Source organism: Balaenoptera ricei, chromosome 5 (assembly GCF_028023285.1).
Source record: "Balaenoptera ricei isolate mBalRic1 chromosome 5, mBalRic1.hap2, whole genome shotgun sequence".
NCBI lineage: Eukaryota > Metazoa > Chordata > Mammalia > Artiodactyla > Balaenopteridae > Balaenoptera > Balaenoptera ricei.
This window is the reverse complement of record NC_082643.1, coordinates 78,721,735-78,740,508: the sequence shown is the minus strand read 5'-3', so window position 1 is coordinate 78,740,508 and position 18,774 is coordinate 78,721,735. Positions and strand designations below refer to the sequence as shown.

The window sequence follows — 18,774 nt, the reverse complement described above, 5'->3', positions numbered from 1 at the left end:
ACTTTTACAGCTTAGGTTCAAATATTTTTTGGAATAAGATAAATATAAATAAAATAAAGCTGGATTTTTTTTCCTTTGTAATCATTCCATAATTTACATAATATCTCTTACCTAAGAAGGAGTTTTATTCACATGCAAACATTTGTATGCATTTAGGTCATTGCTGTTCTTTACAGTAGAGGCACAGTTGCTCCTTTAAGGCTTAGATATAAATTAAATTTAAATTAGCTTGATGTTTATAAAGCTATTTTCATAGCCCATTAGTTGTGGTAGTTTTTTTCTCCCCAAGGCCATTATTTGACATTATTCAGTTTCAACAGAGACCTGAAATTGAATTCTAATAACAATAAGTACTTAGAGGCAGATTGTGTGATTTGAGTTGTTGCTGTGGGAACTGAATGAAAATGTATAGCAGAATTCAATCTTCAATTTAAATAAATCCCGCAGTAATTTCATGTGCTTGAAAACTATTCCAAAGGAGGAAGGAGCATAATGCTAGCAAGTGTTTGGTAGCATGATAGCTGTTTGTATCGTAAAATGGATTTAAAATATGAAGTAAGCACATGCCACAGAGTGAAATCAACTGTCACAATTAGCAAATAGTGCACGTACTTGGGATGTTCACTCATCCTGCATGAATACAAATAGGAAAGGATGAAAAGTTCCTTCTTGTAATCCTGAAATCTGGAAACTTTTGTTCTTGTTCTGACTGCCACCAAACGTGACCTGGAAGCCATCATGTAACCTCTACCAAAAAAATCTAAGACTGGTTATATCATTACAAATATTGAATGTCATTGTGGATTTATAAAATAAATACAAACATTTGATTTTACAATTTTAAATTTTGTTTCTTGATCTAGAAAACCTGTAAAAAACATTGAATTTTGCTAAAATACTTGCTTCAAAACCAAATTAATACTTTTGAAAAGCACTTTGTGTTTAACCTTGAGTTCAGTAGTATTTCCATAAGGTGTTGAAAAACTCCAATTTCACTTAATACAAATTCTACCAGAATGGAATGGGCATTGTTCTGAAATAGATATATCAACAAATAAACTATTAATTAAATGAATATTTATATAATCTTTTTCTCATTGATGAAATGCAATTAATTCCATTTGAAAGTATGGCAGTAGTTACTTCAGTGTTGTATAACTGTTGACTGTACTATATACTTTTGCACTATTAGAAATGTATATTATTTTGATTTCTTCAGAATCTCATCTAACATTATATAATAAATATCTTTCCGTTTATCTATGTGGTCTTTGTCCCTAAAATTTTTAATGCCTGAATAATAGCCAATTGAGTTACAACCCCCTAGAGCTGGACATTTAAGCTATTTCCCATTTTTTTTACTATTATAAATAATAATACAAAGAAGCACCATCAGAGAAGCATCAGCTTTTTTTCCCCCCTCTTGTGAATTATTTACTAAGGATTAAACTACTTGTGGTATAACTATGCGTTGAGAGCTTCAACATTTTTATAGCTCTTGCTGTGTGTTACCAAATCATTTTATAATGTCGGTATACAATTGAGTAGTACAATTTGCTTGAAGCCATTCCAGCCCTGAGGTTTTATTAAAATATATTTCTGAAAAATGATAATCAGTCATTTTAAAATAGATTCATTTGGGCATCTTTAACAAATCATGATGAATTGAGGCAATTGAATGTAGTTAATTATTCACGTATGGTTTTCCTCTTAAGAATTTCTTGGAAAGAAGTGAAATGTCAACCCAAGATATATCTTAGATCAGTGGCTAACTTGGGTTACTGGAGGCTATATGGAAAATACAATTCTCATCTTGATATAGAAGATAATTGTTGATAGTCCTTATCTCTAATTTAAATAGCTTGAGCTATTTTTAAATAGCTCTGATTTAAACAGCCTTAGCTTTTTTTTATTAAAACTGTATGCTGAGACAGCCATAGTACATTAAGAAGCATAAGAAAAACATTAAGGGACAATACTTCTAGCATTTGTATTTGTATTATAACTATGTAAGCAGCCCATGCATTAAGACTTGTAACCTTTTACAACAGAAGACTATTTCTTTTCTCTTTAGATTGTTCAGCATAATAGCCTAGTAAAAGTTATCTAAGGGCATTTTTATCTTCCATTTCAAATTATAAAGAGGCTGATTCTAGAATGTGGCCAGAACTGAGTCATCTTCTGTCTAAGGCCCTGGAGTCCCAGTGCACTGTAGGTCAACATTTTTGTTTTGGCTGTTTTTCCTATGAGACCAAAAGAACTTTGTATATAAATCAGGTAAGAAGAGATTAAAGTTTCCAAATCAGACCTAAAATCCTTGGTGGTCTTATAAATAATATTAAAATACTTTTAAAGGCCAGTTTGGCTCACGGATAGCTCTAAGGACACATTCTCTTCCCAGGCAGAGTCTGAGAAGACTTCCGTGGTTCAGAATGGTCTTGGGAAATTTAGCCACCCTAGAGGCCATTTCTGGGTAAGAGAAATAACTTCATTCTCACCCAGGTATTTTGCTTCCCTCTTGGCCAAAATCTTCTGCACCACAAATCTAAACTCACTTTTGATGTTAATCATACAAAGTGTCTATGTCATTTTTTCTATCTTCCTTTGAAAGACTTGCCAAAACTATTCCCTAACTTGAGCAAAGCAATACCGAAAAGTCCCAAATTTATTTTTTAATTGTAATAAATGATACAACGCTTTAATTCTACTTACATAGAAATAAGAATTTTAACATAATTACAGTTTAAATGTTATTTTCTGCTGTGTTTTTTCCCTTGCAAGCAATAATACATTGTAAGGAAGGGCGGAAGTATAAACTGTGTTTTGGCATCTAATTAAAAAATGTTTAGTTTCTTTTAAACTGTGATGGACAGAAGAAACAATATCAATTATATGCTCTTTTTCCCTCTAGGAACATTTCATGGAAGTAATTCGAAACCAGGAATTTGTGTTATTACCAGCCAGTGAAATTGCAAAGCTCTTGGCCAGTGATGACATGAACATTCCTAGTGAGGAGACAATATTGAATGCACTTCTTACTTGGGTCCGTCATGATTTGGAACAGAGACGGAAAGATCTCAGTAAACTTTTGGCTTATATTAGGCTACCTCTCCTTGCGCCACAGGTAAACTGTTTTTGATTATTTAAAATCAATGTCATAATTTCAACAACAGTAGTTGCTGCGACTTTGAGTAGTCAGCCTTCCACATCTGTGGGCTCTGCATCTCAAATTCAGCAAAGTGTAGATTGAAAATATTTTTTAAAAAATTCCAGAAAATTCCAAAATGCAAAACTTGAAGCTGTCCTGTACCAGCAACTATTACATAACATTTACGTTGCATTTACAACTAGTTACATAGCATTTGCATTGTATTTGGTATTGTAGGTAATCCAGAGATGATGTAAAATATACAGGAGACTGTGCAGAGGTTATCGGCAAATACTACGTATTTGAGGTGAAATGTTGTATCCACACAAATCCTGGAACCAACCCCCTGTCCCGAGAATACTGAGGGACTACTGTGTTCACTTTATGCTAATTACATTAATATGAGCTTATCTATTAATTACATTAATATGAGCTTATTTATTCTATTCAATATGGTTATTTTATATATATTCCTATGAAATGTTAAGGTGAAAAGATAGTGAGCAAAAAAAAAATTCTGTTTTCAACCCAGAGGGTCTGACTATCTAAATTGCATCCATTAAGTAACATTGTTGCTTTGAGGTTAGTAATTTTATTTGACTCAGCTGCAGACCTATCCTAGCAACTGCAGACCTATCCTAGCAACTGAAGAATTAATAAAGCTGCTAATGAAAGAAACACTGGACTCTAGGAACCAGAAAATTTAGATTAATTCATTTGCCACACATTTATTAAGTATCCACTAAATGCTGGATTCTGGTGGTATATAAATTAATAACATGTTAATAGTTCTGGCTCTGACATCTAAAACTCTGTGACTTGGCAAATTCACATACCTCGGTTTCTTCATCTGTCAAGTGGAGATAACATCCTTGCTATCTAACAGGACTTTTATGAGGATCAGGAAAGTGCTCTGTGAAATAAAATGTGTTATAAATAATATTAGTATAATTATTATCATTATTTTAGAATTGAGAGATATCTAGTTGGTATATTCAAAGCAATCAGTAACATATTTACATGCATGGTTTCCCCTTTTTACAATTTCAGCTGGAATATACAAAAATTTCCTCTGCATACTTTGCTACTTATTTTGAGGCCTTAAATAGAGTCCTTGACAGTAAAGAAAGAATGAGCTGTTACTGCTTGAGATCAGATTTTTTGTTGTTGTTGTTTAAAGTGCCATAAGTTTTATTTTATTTGTATTTATCTTGAGCATTATATATTATTTCCATCTGTTGTGAGCAAAAGTTACTGTTTGTTCTCTACCTCATAGAAACAAAAATCAGTGCTGATGCTTTATAAGAAAGACCTCTCTTCACAGATAGAATATTGTATGAATTCATAGGAGTGAAACTACATGAATTGATGACAATTCAGGAAAAATAACATCATAAAACATTTCTCTTAAAATCAGATTTTAAGATGAGAGGACTATCTTTGCTGATATCCAACAGAATTTTTTCTTATCCTTTTCTGAATGAAAGAAAATAAAATCTGAAAAATCCTAGTGGACTTTGAAAAGAATCTGTGCAATTAAGTAACCTGACAATTTACTTCAGTCCTGTAGCTTCAAATATTTATGATACTATATTTGCATGACTCTAAGAGATCTTTAAAATTTCTTTTATCCAGAATACTGCTGATAATCATAGCCATAAGATCTTAGAGTTGAAAGGCACTTTGGAGAACATTTAGTCTAACACCTGTTGTACAAATGAAGTAACAGACCAAAAAAGTAAAACCATATGCGCAGAATCACAAAGTGATTGCATAATTCCCTTCTGCGTTGTAGGTTTCTTTGGCTTTGTTACCTGGCTAACATCATATATTAGAGTTATGAGACAGAGGTAGGACTTGAACCCAAATAAAGTTCTATGCCTTTTCCACTGAACTATTCTGCCTTTTGAATGTACTTTGGGTAAATTTGCGAGGTGGGGGGAGGGACATCAGGTGGAGGAAGAAATAGATTAAAAAATAAATCAGTAATTACAATATAATGAGATGAAGGCTGTGATCTATACATAAACATGGTATTATGAAAATAATTGGAGTGGCCCACCCAGACTGATGGTGTGGAAGCTAGGAGAACCTCTGAAGTGTCACTCAGTTTGCAGGCTGAGTTCGCCACCCAAAAGAATGGGCATAATAACCCAGGGAAGAAGGGGTTCTAGTTATAGAGCCATGAGCAAATATATCGTGTTCTGGAATTTGAAGATAGCTTGCATGGCTAGAGTACAGAAATAAAAAGGCAGTGTTGAGAGATGAGGCTGGAGAGGTAAACGGACCAGATCGTGAAGGAACTCAGTCATGCCAAGGAGTTTGGATTTTATCCTAAAAGCAGTGAGGAAGCACTAAAGGGTTTTAAGTAGGGAATGGCATAATTATCCTTTTAGTTTAGAAAGATCCTATAACTGCATTGCAGAGAATGGATTGGAGGAGTCAAAGTAGAAATACACTAGGAAGGCTATTGGATTCAGACCAGTGAATTAATCACTTTCTGGAAGTGGAGGTAGAGAAATTAATTACCAGAGTCAAGAGCTATTTAGAAGGTAGAATTGATGCAACTTAATGACCAATTGAATGGTGCAGGGTAAAAAAGGGAAAAAAAAAGAAGGGTCCAGAATAATTCTGATTTGTGCAACTAGGTTGATGAAGGTGCTGTTGATTAAGACAGAATACAGGATGAAGAGCTGATTTTGAAGGTGGGGAAGAAAGTAGAAGAACCATGTTCCCAGAGCTTCTTGACACCTTTAATCCTCTTAGAGTCTAAGAAGTTTTGAAAACTACTTATTTAGGTTGTTGAAGCCAAGGGGAAGAGAGTGACACCGATCAAAGAGAACATGAGGGTACTAGGGGTGGAACCCTAAGAATTACTAATATTTAGTGGTAGTCCCAAAGCTGCCTAAATACCTGTAGTACCATTAAAAAGAGATTGCAAGTTCTAGAAGGAGGAAATTTTGGGGGGGGGGGCATGTTGGGTCTTCGTTGCCACGTGGGTTTTCTTTAGTTGCGGCGAGCGGGGGCTACTCTTCCTTGCGGTGCATGGACTTCTCATTGCAGTGGCTTCTCTTGTTGCAGAGCACGGGCTCTAGGCGCGTGGGCTTCAGTAGTTGTGGCTCACGGGCTCTGGAGCGTGGGCTTCAGTAGTTGTGGCTCACGGGCTCTGGAGCGTGGGCTCAGTAGTTGTGGCGCACGGGTTTAGTTGCTCCGCGGCATGTGGGATCTTCCCGGACCAGTGCTCGAACCCATGTCCCCTGCACTGGCAGGCGGATTCTGGACCACTGCGCCACCAGGGAAGCCCAAGAAGGAGGAAATTTTAACATCATCACATGCTACAGAGAAGACAGATAAGGATGGAAAAACCACTGGATTAGCCCAATGGTTCTCAAAGTGTGATCCCCAACTATAGGATCAGCACCACATGGGTAATTGTTTAAAATGAAAATTATTAGTTCCCCACTCTACACCTACTGAATCTGATACTCTGGGTGGTTATTAAAACACAAGCCAGCTGTGTTTTAATAAGCTCTCAGGTGCATCTGATGCCCACTCAAGTTTGAGAACCACTGTCTTAACTTGATGAGTAGCAGTGATGGAAGCCACATTGCTCTGTATAATTTAAACAAGTTAATAACACCTCTTGGAGCACTGTTTTTCTTTTCTACAGTGGTAATACTCTATTGCACCATTATGGCATTTAGAGATACTAGCAGGGTTTTTTTTTTTTTTCCCTTGCTAAAAGTAAAGGGCAAGTTTGCAGACTTAGAGTTGTCAAGTGATGAAGTATTGAAGTAGACTCTAAAATCATCAAGAAAATGTTGGATTGTATTCTGAATGTTTTATTTTAAAAGATAGGAAAAGGATGAAGTTGCTAAGATCTTAAAAGTTCTCATCACACACCAAAAAATTGTAACTCTCTGGGGGTGGATGTTAACTAGACTTATTGTGGTGATCATTTTCATATATATATATATCTCAAATCATTGTGTTGTACACCTGAAACTAATATGTTCTCTCTCAATTATATTTCAATAAAAAACAAAACTGAAAAATGAAAACAAAAGAAGTCTAGTGCCTATCAAATAAATGACTAATATTTTTTTAATTGACGTTAGATCCAGTTACCTAACGAATTTACTTCTGTGAAATAATTCCTTTTTCAATGAGGTTTTACCCTACTCCGTTGATAAGAAGCATTCTATTTACCCTAACTAGAAAGAGTTCAACTGACATATAGTAATTTTATTGTAGTGTCTCCTTAAAATGATAGAGGAAATCATATATATCATTGTAATCCTCATCCAAATGATAATTTTAGTGTGGCTTTTTTTTTTAAACTCTGAATAATCCAGAAGACAAGTGTGTGTAGTTTTATTTTACCTTCGAAAGCATTTCAGGCTTTTCTCTTTGATCCCATTTTAAATAATGTGCATAGAATGTGCACATTGGCCCTCGAACAGCATGGGGATTAATCTGTGCTAACGTGTAACCTCCATATCTGAGGTTCCTCTATATCTGTGGATTCAACCAGTGGACTGTGTAATACTGTGGTATTACTACTGAAAAATATCTGTGTATAAGTGGACCTGTGTGTTTTGTATCCACGTTGTTCAAGGGTCAACTGCATTAGGACATTATTTTAAAGATTTTGACACCTAAATTCTTACTGTTCCCAATGGTTACCCTGTATTACAAGTATCTTGGTCTCCACTGTTCTGTTCTCAATTCTCATTATTGTTTTTTACTAAAATTCAGAAATATAAAACGAGTCAGTATTTACATTTAGTATTCTTTTATTTTACAAGTTTTGGATACCAAAACTTTTTTTAAAGGCTGTAGAGTTCATAAATCATTCACATTCTGTTTTTCACTCTTAGTAGTAGTTGAAGGGACAGTTTTAGTGAAATAGTCATATAGTGAACAAGTATGTGAGTGAAGATAAAAATTTACAAATGGAAAATATTTCTTCTATTTTCTAAATGTTTCCATTTTAATAATTTGCCATTCTTTTATGGCAGAGAAGGTACATAGTATTCACCTAAAATGAAGAGTATATGAGAGTCTATATTTTGTAGTGCTTTATCAGTGCCTTCTGAATGATTTTCCAAATGATATCTGGTACCTTCCATTTGATTAATCTGATACTTAGATTAATGGATTCACATTTCCTTCCATTATTTTCATCTCTCTACTTACATATAATTAATCCCATTTGTTCAAAAATTATAGTGTCAGCATGCTAAGAAATATATTTTACTTCATATTGCAGTAACTATTGAGTCTTCCAAGACTTTACTTTCTACAATTTTTTCACATTTATTATTATTTTTTTTTACAAAGGACTAAAGCAATTATATATAACAGAAGTAATATAAACACTAAGATTAATCTAAATGAACCAGTTCGGCTTCCCTGGTGGCACAATGGTTAAGAATCCGCCTGCCAATGCAGGGGACACGGGTTCGGGCCTTGGTCTAGGAAGATCCCACATGCCGTGGAGCAACTAAGCCCATGTGCCACAACTACTGAGTCTGCATTCTGGAGCCCGTGAGCCACAACTACTGAAGCCCATGCGCCTAGAGCCCATGCTCCGCAACAAGAGAAGCCACTGCAATGAGAAGCCTGCACACCGCAACCAAGAGTAGCCCCCGCTAGCCGCAACTAGAGAAAGCCCGTGCACAGCAATGAAGACCCAGTGCAGCCAAAAAAATAAATACATAAAAAAAAAATGAACCAGCTCAATGCATATTCATTAATAGCTTCTCTAGCGAGTATAACTATATTTTGTGTACACAGAATAATATAGAATAATTAATACCAGAATTTATACTCTGGCATAGGTCCTGAGACTTATGTCTTAATTTGGCTTTTTTGCTTTTAGCATGCTGTTCTCAGTTTCCAAATGCCACAAACTATTTTACAGTGACTTTTGTTAGAGACTCTTCCTTCTCTTCCATTATCAAAATATGAACATACTCTCAACATTATTAGCCATTAAGGCAATGCAAAGTAAAACTGCATTTCCCACCCACTCAAGTGGCTAAAAAGAGAAGATAGTAATAATTGTTGGTGAGAATGTGGAGAAACAGGAACCCTCATAGATTGCTGGAGTGAATATAAATAGTGCAGCCACCTTGGAAAACAGTTTGACACTTTCTTAAAAAGTTAACATAAGTTTACGACATGACCCAGCAATTCTACTCCTAGGTATACACCCAAGAGAAATGAAAACATATATCCACATAAAGACTTGCACACAAATGTTCCTAGCAGCTTTATTCCTAATAGCCAAAAACTGGAAATAATATAAGTGTCCATCAACTGGTGAACGGATAGACAAAATGTGGTGTATCCATACGATGAATTATTATTCAACAGTAAAATGAAATGAAGTAGTGATACATGCTACACATTGATTAACCTCAAAAACATGCTAAATGAAAAAAAGCAAGATACAAGAGACCCCGTATTGTATGATTCTCTTTATACGAAACATCTAAGGGCAAATCTACAGAGACAGATTAGTGCTTGGAACAGGAGATAGGAACAGAGATTAATAGTAAACAGACATGCGGGATCTAATCAGGGTGATGAAAATGTTCCAAAACTGTTTTATGATAATGGTTGTACAACTTGGTAAATTTACTAAAAATCATTGAATTGTATACTTGAAATGGTGAATTATAAAATATATAAAATATACCTTGTATTATCAAATACAATCCTTCAGTGTATCAAAAGGATAATACACTATGACCAGGAAGGTTTTTTTCTAGGAATACAGGAATGGTTGAGTATTAGGAAATCTGTCAAGGTAATTATATCAGTAACTTCAAGGAGAAAAAGCCATATGATCATATTAATAGATGTATAAAAGATACTGGAAAAAATTAGCAACCATTCTTAATTTTAAAACTCTAAAGTAAAATAGGGAGAGAAGAAAACAACCTATCTATAATAAAGATGGATTACTAAATGCTTTAGTAACTATTATCTTAAATAGTGAAACACTAAAAACATATCAATTTAAACCAGAAAAATGAATACTCTATATCACCATGATTATTTAACATTGCTTTGAAGGTTTTAGCAACTACAATAATAAAATAAAAATGAAATAATTGGCATACATATTAGAAACAGATGCAACTATCCCTATTTGGTGATTATTATGATTATATGCCTAATAGCTAGAGTTTGATAAGGGAATGTGGTAAAGTTGTAGGTTATGATACAAGTATACAATGACAAAAGATATGCAGAGTGGAAATTCAAAAATCCATTTCCAGTAGCAATAAAAATAATTTTTAAAATATATTTATATATATTATTTAATACATTTAATATAAAATTAGTATATTTAATAAAAGGCATAATAGTACCTATATGAAGAAAGCTATAAACAGTAGAAAGGCTTCTTGAACAAAAAGACTTAGCATCATAAAAATGTAAATTCTCCCCAAATTAATAAATTTAATGCAGTTCATATTAGAATGCCAACAGGATCAAGATGGTGATGGGGAATTAGGTAAATTTGTCTTAAGTTTATATGGAAAGTAAAGACTCAAAAATAGCCAAGAAAACTGTGAAAATGAATAGTGAGGGTAGATTTATATCATATAAGCAGGAAATGCCATAAAGATGCTGTAATAAAATAGAGTATTAGAAAAGGAATAGACAAACAGATTAGAGGATCAAAGAGCAGATCTCATATATCCTGAGACTATTTATGACCAAGGTTCAATTCAGTTGGAAATGGAGGGTATTATTTAGTAAATGGTGCCGGTACAGAACTAGCTATTCATTTGGAAGAAAAAATATTTCTCAACTCATCTTCTGTTTAAAAATTAATTTCATATGGATCAATATCCTAAATGAAAGAAATAAGGCAGTAAAGGGGCAGGGAGGGGAATGGAGAACCAAGTACAAAAGGAAAAAAATCATTTTTTAAAAGGCAAGGTATGACCATATTTATACATTTACATAAAATTACATAGGTAAAAAAATAGGATTCAGTGAAGTACAAGGAATTTTAATTCGTTTAGAATAAATCACCATTTGGAGTTCTTTGCCCCTTAAAAAAATATGAAAGTTTTGTTTTTGCTGTTGGTTGCTTGTTGAACATTCTTTAGAGAGGTCAGGTAAATGCAGTCTAATTAGTCAACTCCTACTTATTATTCTTCAGTTAAAACTATTTCTAACTTAAAGAGTAAAATGATTTATTTTAGAAAATCTGGAAAATATAGAAACATACAAAGAAAGATTATTTAAAACACCAGTTTCCCCACTACCCAGAGATAAGCACTATTAAGATTTTAAAGCATACCACTTCTCCTCAGTTTCTGTTTTTCAATGAAACTTAAAATGTAAATTTTGTAAATGTTGAATATTTTAGTTAAAAATAGATGTCCAGACTTGGATTTTTTTTTAAACTTTCGCTTTATCTTTTTTTAAAATTTTTATTTATTTATTTATTTTAATTTGTTTGGCTGCATTGGGTCTTAGTTGTGGCACACAGGATCTTCATCGAGGCATGCAGGATCTTTCGTTGTGGTGCGCAAGCTCTTCGTTGTGGCGCGTAAGCTCTTCGTTGTGGCGTGCGGGCTTCTCTCTAGTTGTGTCACGTGGGCTCCAGGGTACGTGGGCTCTGTAGTTTGTGGCATGCAGGCTCTCTAGTTGAGGCTCACGCAAGCTCAGTAGTTGTGGCACGCGGGCTTAGTTGCCCCACGGCATGTGGGATCTTAGTTCCCTGACCAGGGATCGAACCCACATTTCCTACATTGGAAGGCAGATTCTTTACCACTGGACCACCAGAAAAGTCCCTTGGATTTTTTTTAATGAGATCATTTCCATTTGTGGACTAGTTTATTCTTTCAACCCTACTATTTTCGTGGTCATTCAATACACATACTCACTATTTCTTCTAGTTCCTAGCAGACATGGAAAATAATGCACTTTTTCGAGATGATATAGAATGTCAGAAACTAATTATGGAAGCAATGAAGTATCACCTACTACCAGAGAGACGGCCCATGTTACAGAGTCCTCGGACAAAACCTAGGAAGTCAACTGTCGGTACATTATTTGCAGTTGGAGGAATGGATTCAACAAAAGGTATTAAATAATCTTTTATTTGAAGGAATGGAAAAATGAATATTTTAAAATTATTTGTTGAAGTATAGTTGGTTTACAATGTTATGTTAGCTTCAGGTATGTAGCAGAGTGATTCAGCTATACATATACATATATCCACTCTTTTTATAGATTCTTTTCCCATACAGAGAAAAGAATAATACTCATTACAGAGTATTGAGTAGAGTTCCCTGTGCTATACAGGAGGTCCTTATTAGTTATCTATTTTATATATAGTAGTGTGTATATATCAATCCCAATCTCCCAATTTATCCCTCTCCCCTTTTCGCCCTGTTAACCATTAGATTGTTTTCTACATCTGTAACTCTATTTCTGTTTTGTAAGTAAGTTCATTTGTACCATTTTTTAAGATTCCACATATAAGTGATGTCATGCAATATTTGTCTTTCTCTGTCTGACTTACTTTACTCAGTATGACAATCTCTAGGTCCATCCATGGTGCTGCAAATGACATCATTTTGTTCTTTTTTATGGCTGAGTAGTAGTCCATTGTATATATGTACCACATCATCTTTATCCATTCATCTTTCGATGGACATTTAGGTTGCTTCCATGTCTTGGCTATTATAAATAGTGCTGCATTGAAAACTGGGGTGCATGTATCGTTTCAAAAAGTATAGAACAAAATGAATTTTAATTATTAATAAATATGGCCAAAGAGCTCCTTGGAGAAATGGCTGGTTCTAGCCCTGGGGTAGGAAAAGTACAAGATAGCTTAGAATGACTTGTAGTGCCAGAAAGTAAGGAAGTGCTCAAAGAATAATGGAGACAGGTCAGGAGATACAGGAGACAGTTTGTAGGGGCTACCACTGTCCAAACCTGGGATAATTTCAGCATCAAAATAAACAATGATAGTAAAAGATTATAAATAAGTATTCATGAATTCATACTGATACAAACAAAGGAGGGAGAAGGAATGCTTTTCCTTACGGTAGAATGCCAACTAATTAAAACAGAAGCAAAGATGGGATTAGAAAAATCATCATTTGGCAATCATCATATTTATAAGTAATTCAGTCAATAACCATTAATTCTCTAAGACTAGTAGGCGAAAGTCTAAGAGCAGGATCTTTAGTCTCAAAGTATCTCCCAACCATTTGCTTACTAGTTAAGCATAAAATGGTGTCTTTACAGTGGAGAAACCTGACACACAACACCTTAACCAAATAATCAAAAGTTGTATTGCCAGTAATGAGACTAACTAGCAGCCTGTGCTTCTTATATGATGCACTGAGAACTCAGCTGCACATCTGTGGTATTCTTGCCAAAAGTATATAATCTGGACTTAATCCTGAGAAAAAGACAAACAAATTCAGGTTGAGAGACAGTCTGCAAAATAACTTGTCTGAAGTATTCCAAAATGTCAACATCACGAAATACAAACAGATTTAGGAATTGTCTCAGATTACAAGAGACTAAAGAGACATGACAGCTATTATAATACATCATCTTGGATTTTCTTTTGTTATGAAGGACATAATTGGGACAAATGACGAAATCCGAATAAGCTCTGTAGATTAGATTAACAGCATTGTATAAATGTTAATTTCCAAATTTTGATGATTGTATTGTGGTTTTGTAAGAGGATTTCTTACAAAAGAAGAAAGATACACTGAAATATTTACGGGTACAGAGGCATCTTTTGTGCAACTTACTCTGAAACAGTTCAGAAAAAAATTCATACATACATAAAATCTATATACATGCATACATATATACATACATAGAAAGCAAATGTAAAACATAAGTATGTGCGAAATCTGGGTCAAGAGTATCTGGAAATTCTTTGTACTCTTCTTGCAGCGTTGTTACTCATAGTAACAATAATAGCAACAGACACTATACACAGTGCCTACTCAGTGCCAGGTATTGTGCCAAGAGGTTTCTGTGTATTATTTCTCAATATACATTGATCTCCTCTTCCTCTGAATTCCTAGTACTAATAATCTGCTATCCCTTGACAAAACCTCTGACTTCTGGCTACCTCTCTAATCTCAGCTCATTCTACTTCTCCCCTCCATCCTTCTGTTTCAGCTGCATTGGCCTCCCTGTTCATCTAACATGCTAATCGGTCTCCCATGTCAGGAGTGTTGCATTAGCTGTTTCCTCTCACTAGGATGCTCTGCGCCATGATATCACAATGTCCAGCAGAAATTCTTCACTCAGATCTCCTCTCAAACACCAGTTTACCAAAGAGGACTTCCATGACCATTCAGTAGCAATCTCTTGCCCATCACTTTCTAATCTTGCTTATCACTTTCTCCTTAGTCGGCTTCATGTTTCTTCATGGCACCTCTTACATTTGTTTATGGTCTGTCTACCTCTTTCCCCCAAATAAGCTCCAGGAAAGCAAGGATTTTTTTTGTTCACTAATATATTTACAGAACAGTGCCTCGTACATAGACGGCATCAGTAAGTATTGGTCAAATGAAGGAAGATTGTTCTCTGCCATCTCTTGTATTACTTGTATGACTAAAGCACTTGATGCAGTGATCACATCTAAAGGTTTCTCTTCTATGTGACATCTCAAAAGAATATAAAAATATGAGCTCTAATTGAAAATCTTGCATTGTTATTTAACTTTTAGGTTCACGGAAACAGATACAGATATGAATATAGCTATTATCACACATAGCATGTAACATAGTACTATGTACGTATGGATACTTAAGTTCTAAATATAGGCTTGATGACTGAATGTTACAGAGATACGTAAAGTAAGATAACTGATTGGAGTTATAGTTTAAGTATTTGAACATTTTTGGAGAGCTCCACTGTCCAGATAATCGATCTGCAAATACTTATTAAGTATCCACTATGTGCCTGGAACTGGTGCTTGCCTTTGTAGTCATTACTAGCACTTCCACTTCCCCTCTATCTTTCCCTCTCTTTTTCAAGGCTTTAACTGTTATCTCTGTATTAATTATAGTCTCGCACTTTGATGTTTTAAAATTTATTTTATTGAAGTAGGTTGATTTACAGTGTTGTCTTAATTTCTGCTGTACAGCAGAGTGATTCAGTTATATATATACATCCTTTTTCATATTCTTTTCCATGATGGTTTATCACAGGATATTGAATATAGTTCCCTGTGCTATAGTAGGACCTTGTTTTTATCCATTCTATACATAATAGTTTGCATCTGCTAATCCCAAACTCCCAATCCATCCCTCCCCCACCTGCCCTCCCCCTTGGCAACCGCAGGTCTGTTCTCTACATCTGTGAGTCTGTTTCTGTTTCATAGATAAGTCCATTTGTGTCATATTTTAGATTCCACATATAAGTATTACACTTTGATTTTATTCTCATATTTCCGACTGGTATAAAATATCTATTTGATGTTTGGCTTTCACCTTAAGCTTCATGTATCCAAGTCTTCTCTGACCATGTCTCCCAGACTTGAGAACTTGGGATCATAGTTCAGTGCTCTCCAGTGGACATCAACTCTAGCTCATTTAAGCAAATATGGAATTTATTGGAAGGCTGTTGAGAAACGGGTAGGACTACACCCACTGTCCCTGCTTCTTTATAATTCCTGCTTCAGACTTTAAATTCCGGTGCAGGCATCCATTTGACTAGCTTTAGGTGAGTCCTGGCCCTAAAATTCCAAGGACAAAGAGAATATCTGTCTTCTCAGGTTTCTGGAAGATAGGCTCCTGCCTCCCATCAAGGTCATACATACAGTGGAAAATTCCCCAAGCATGGGAAGGAAACTCAGATACTAAGTAGCCAAGTAAACAATACATATCTCCTCTCTCCCTCTCTTTCTCTCTCTCAAATTTCAACTCTGACAGTCACCAAGTGACTTCTTTCAAATGACTCTTATTCTTCCAAATTTCCACTGCTGTCTTGCTAATTCCAGTTAGCCTTCTATCAGCCCACAAATTTTGATCATGTTTATTTTGTGGGAATAGCATTCATTATATTTTTAATAGATGCCAGGCATTATGCTAAGCACTTGACCTACATTATTTCATTTCATCTTCCTAGCAACTCTCAAAGCTGAATGTTATTATTGCCGTCTTTTACAGAGGAGGTTACTGAGACTTAGAGAAGTTAACTAACTTTCCTAGGATCACACAGCTAATTAGTGATGGGATCAGGATTCAAACAGGCATTTTGACTGCTTAACTCTCATGTTAACTCTTCTGTTAACATGCCATTACTCTACTCAAAAACTCCAGCAATCTTTATTTCTTACTAATAAGTTATAAATTCCTCTTTCTAGGTTTCAAGAGTTTCTGTTATCTGACCTTTGCTACTTGACCAACTTTATTTCTAAGTCTTTCTTAATCATCAAATACTCTGAGGTTCTATCCTATTCAAGCTATCTTCCCAGGCCTTAATTTATCTTAGTCCCAGCATCTTCATAATGAAGAGCAATTTGCATCAGTCGGATGCGAGTCTGATTATTGGGTTCTTGGTCCCTTCATATATCTGATTAGTATAGACTCCAGCAAATAAGCCAGTAATGGTTCTAAATAGCCACTAAAAAAATGTCAGAATGTATTTGTGCTTACTTTTTTTAAAGGTTAATCCTTCAGTATAAATTAGGGAAGTTCTAAGCTTTTACATAGGATTTTGCAATTACTAAGATTTTGTTATTTGGAGATATATTTTTTAAGATATATGTTTTAGACCGTATTTTAAAATCTTATGTTTTTAAGAATTATGTTTGATATTAGCAAAAGAATTTTTATTTACTAGTTCATAAGACTATGATACTGCTTAGTGAACTAGATCTAAAAGGAATAACTTAAAATTCAGATTAAAAATCTTCTTTAAATTCATTAGTGAAGAGAGATGATTAGCAATGCCTTTTTGTTTGTTTGTTTGTTTTGTTTTGAATGGGAATTATTTATTTATTTGTTTATTTATGGCTGTCTTGGGTCTTCGTTTCTGTGCGAGGGCTTTCTCTAGTTGCAGCAAGTGGGGGCCACTCTTCATCGCGGTGTGCGGGCCTCTCACTATCGCGGCTTCTCTTGTTGCGGAGCACAGGCTTCAGACGCGCAGGCTCAGTAATTGTGGCTCACGGGCCTAGTTGCTGTGTGGCATGTGGGATCTTCCCAGACCAGGGCTCGAACCCGTGTCCCCTGCATTGGCAGGCAGATTCTCAACCACTGCGCAACCAGGGAAGCCCTAGCAATGCCTTTTTATTTGAGGAAGGAAGAAGTTTTTAAGGTCAAGTTTAGAGTGATGATTCAAGTATACTATTACATAAAATAATCTGAGTGTATGAGTAAAATCTCATTATAGCTAAAAATTACAAAGAATATTATTCAAATTCAAAAATATTTTTGAACAGCTACTGTATACAGTGGAGTCTATTATATGCCACTGAGAATGCAAAGATGGAAAGAGACTTGGTATTTATTGCAAATAACTTAAAATTTTTGTAAAGTAAATAAAAAATAATAAAACCCAAATATATAAGAAAGATATATTTTATATATATGCATATATATACACACACACACATATATATAAACCTTCAAAGGTTTCTTGCCATATATGTATATGGCAAAACTGTTTCTAAATTTTAGGAGGTATCAATAGCATCTGTGCTCTGGTGACCTAATTGTAGCAAATACTTTAGAATAAATGTTTGTCTTGATTGTAATTTTGTAAGAATAGCACTGATAGCATGTTGTATTAGAGGCTTAGAAGAGAGAAGTAAAGTAGATACTAACTGAACTCTTCATACCTGGGGGTTGGGTGTTTGTTTGTTTTAGAGGAGTGGGTCTTTTTTTTTTCTTAATTCCACTATTCTTACCTCATAAAGAGAGCAAAAGAGTTCCTTGGCTCTTCTAATTCTTAAAAAAATGTAGACACTGCCCAGCAGTTATTCCCTAAACTTTCCACTCTCATAGCTCCCAAAGCACTTGATGCACACTTATGCTCTTGTCCTTCCTGGTTGCAGTATAGTGTGTATCCTCTCCCTCCTCCTATGAAAGCCCCTCCCCTGTGCCCTGATACTGCCCTTTCCTGCCTCTTCAGGAACCTCCCACCATTATGAGGATCCCTTCATCTCCTGTCTTTTCAGCTTCCTTCCCCACAACTAGATCCTTCCCATTGACTCAAGTTTTTCCACTTTTAAAAGCAAAACAAAACGAAACCTCCCTCAACCCACTGAGTAATTCTTATCTCTCTCTTCCTTTTTGTAGTCAAACTTCTTAGAGGAATCGTCTATGCTCACTGTCTCCATTTCATCACCTCCCAATCATGTCTCAACTGCTCAAACAAGGGACCCTGCCTAAAGTCTTAAGTGACCTCCATGCAGCTAAATCCAGTCATACTTTTTAGTCTTCATCTTACTTGATACTCTCAGCAGCTATACACTTTTTTACTTTGGCTTCCACGGTGCTAAACTACCCTGCTTTCCTCCCACTTCTGGCTGTTGCTACTCAGCCCCCTTTGACAGATAATCCTTTCTCATTTGACCTCTTAGTACCAGAGCCAGGTGTACTCTG

At 35.1% G+C, this 18,774-nt stretch overlaps 1 protein-coding gene across 3 annotated transcripts in view; it reads left to right on the top strand.

Annotated features, from left to right (window-relative positions):
• Positions 1–18,774, top strand: part of KLHL5 (kelch like family member 5) — an 88,717-nt gene that overhangs the window by 52,107 nt on the left and 17,836 nt on the right. For all 3 annotated transcript variants that reach the window (XM_059924143.1, XM_059924142.1, XM_059924140.1), the window contains exons 5-6: positions 2,912–3,124; positions 12,079–12,265. In XM_059924143.1, coding sequence (XP_059780126.1) covers positions 2,912–3,124; positions 12,079–12,265 — 400 coding nt within the window. The remainder of the gene's footprint in view (positions 1–2,911; positions 3,125–12,078; positions 12,266–18,774) is intronic.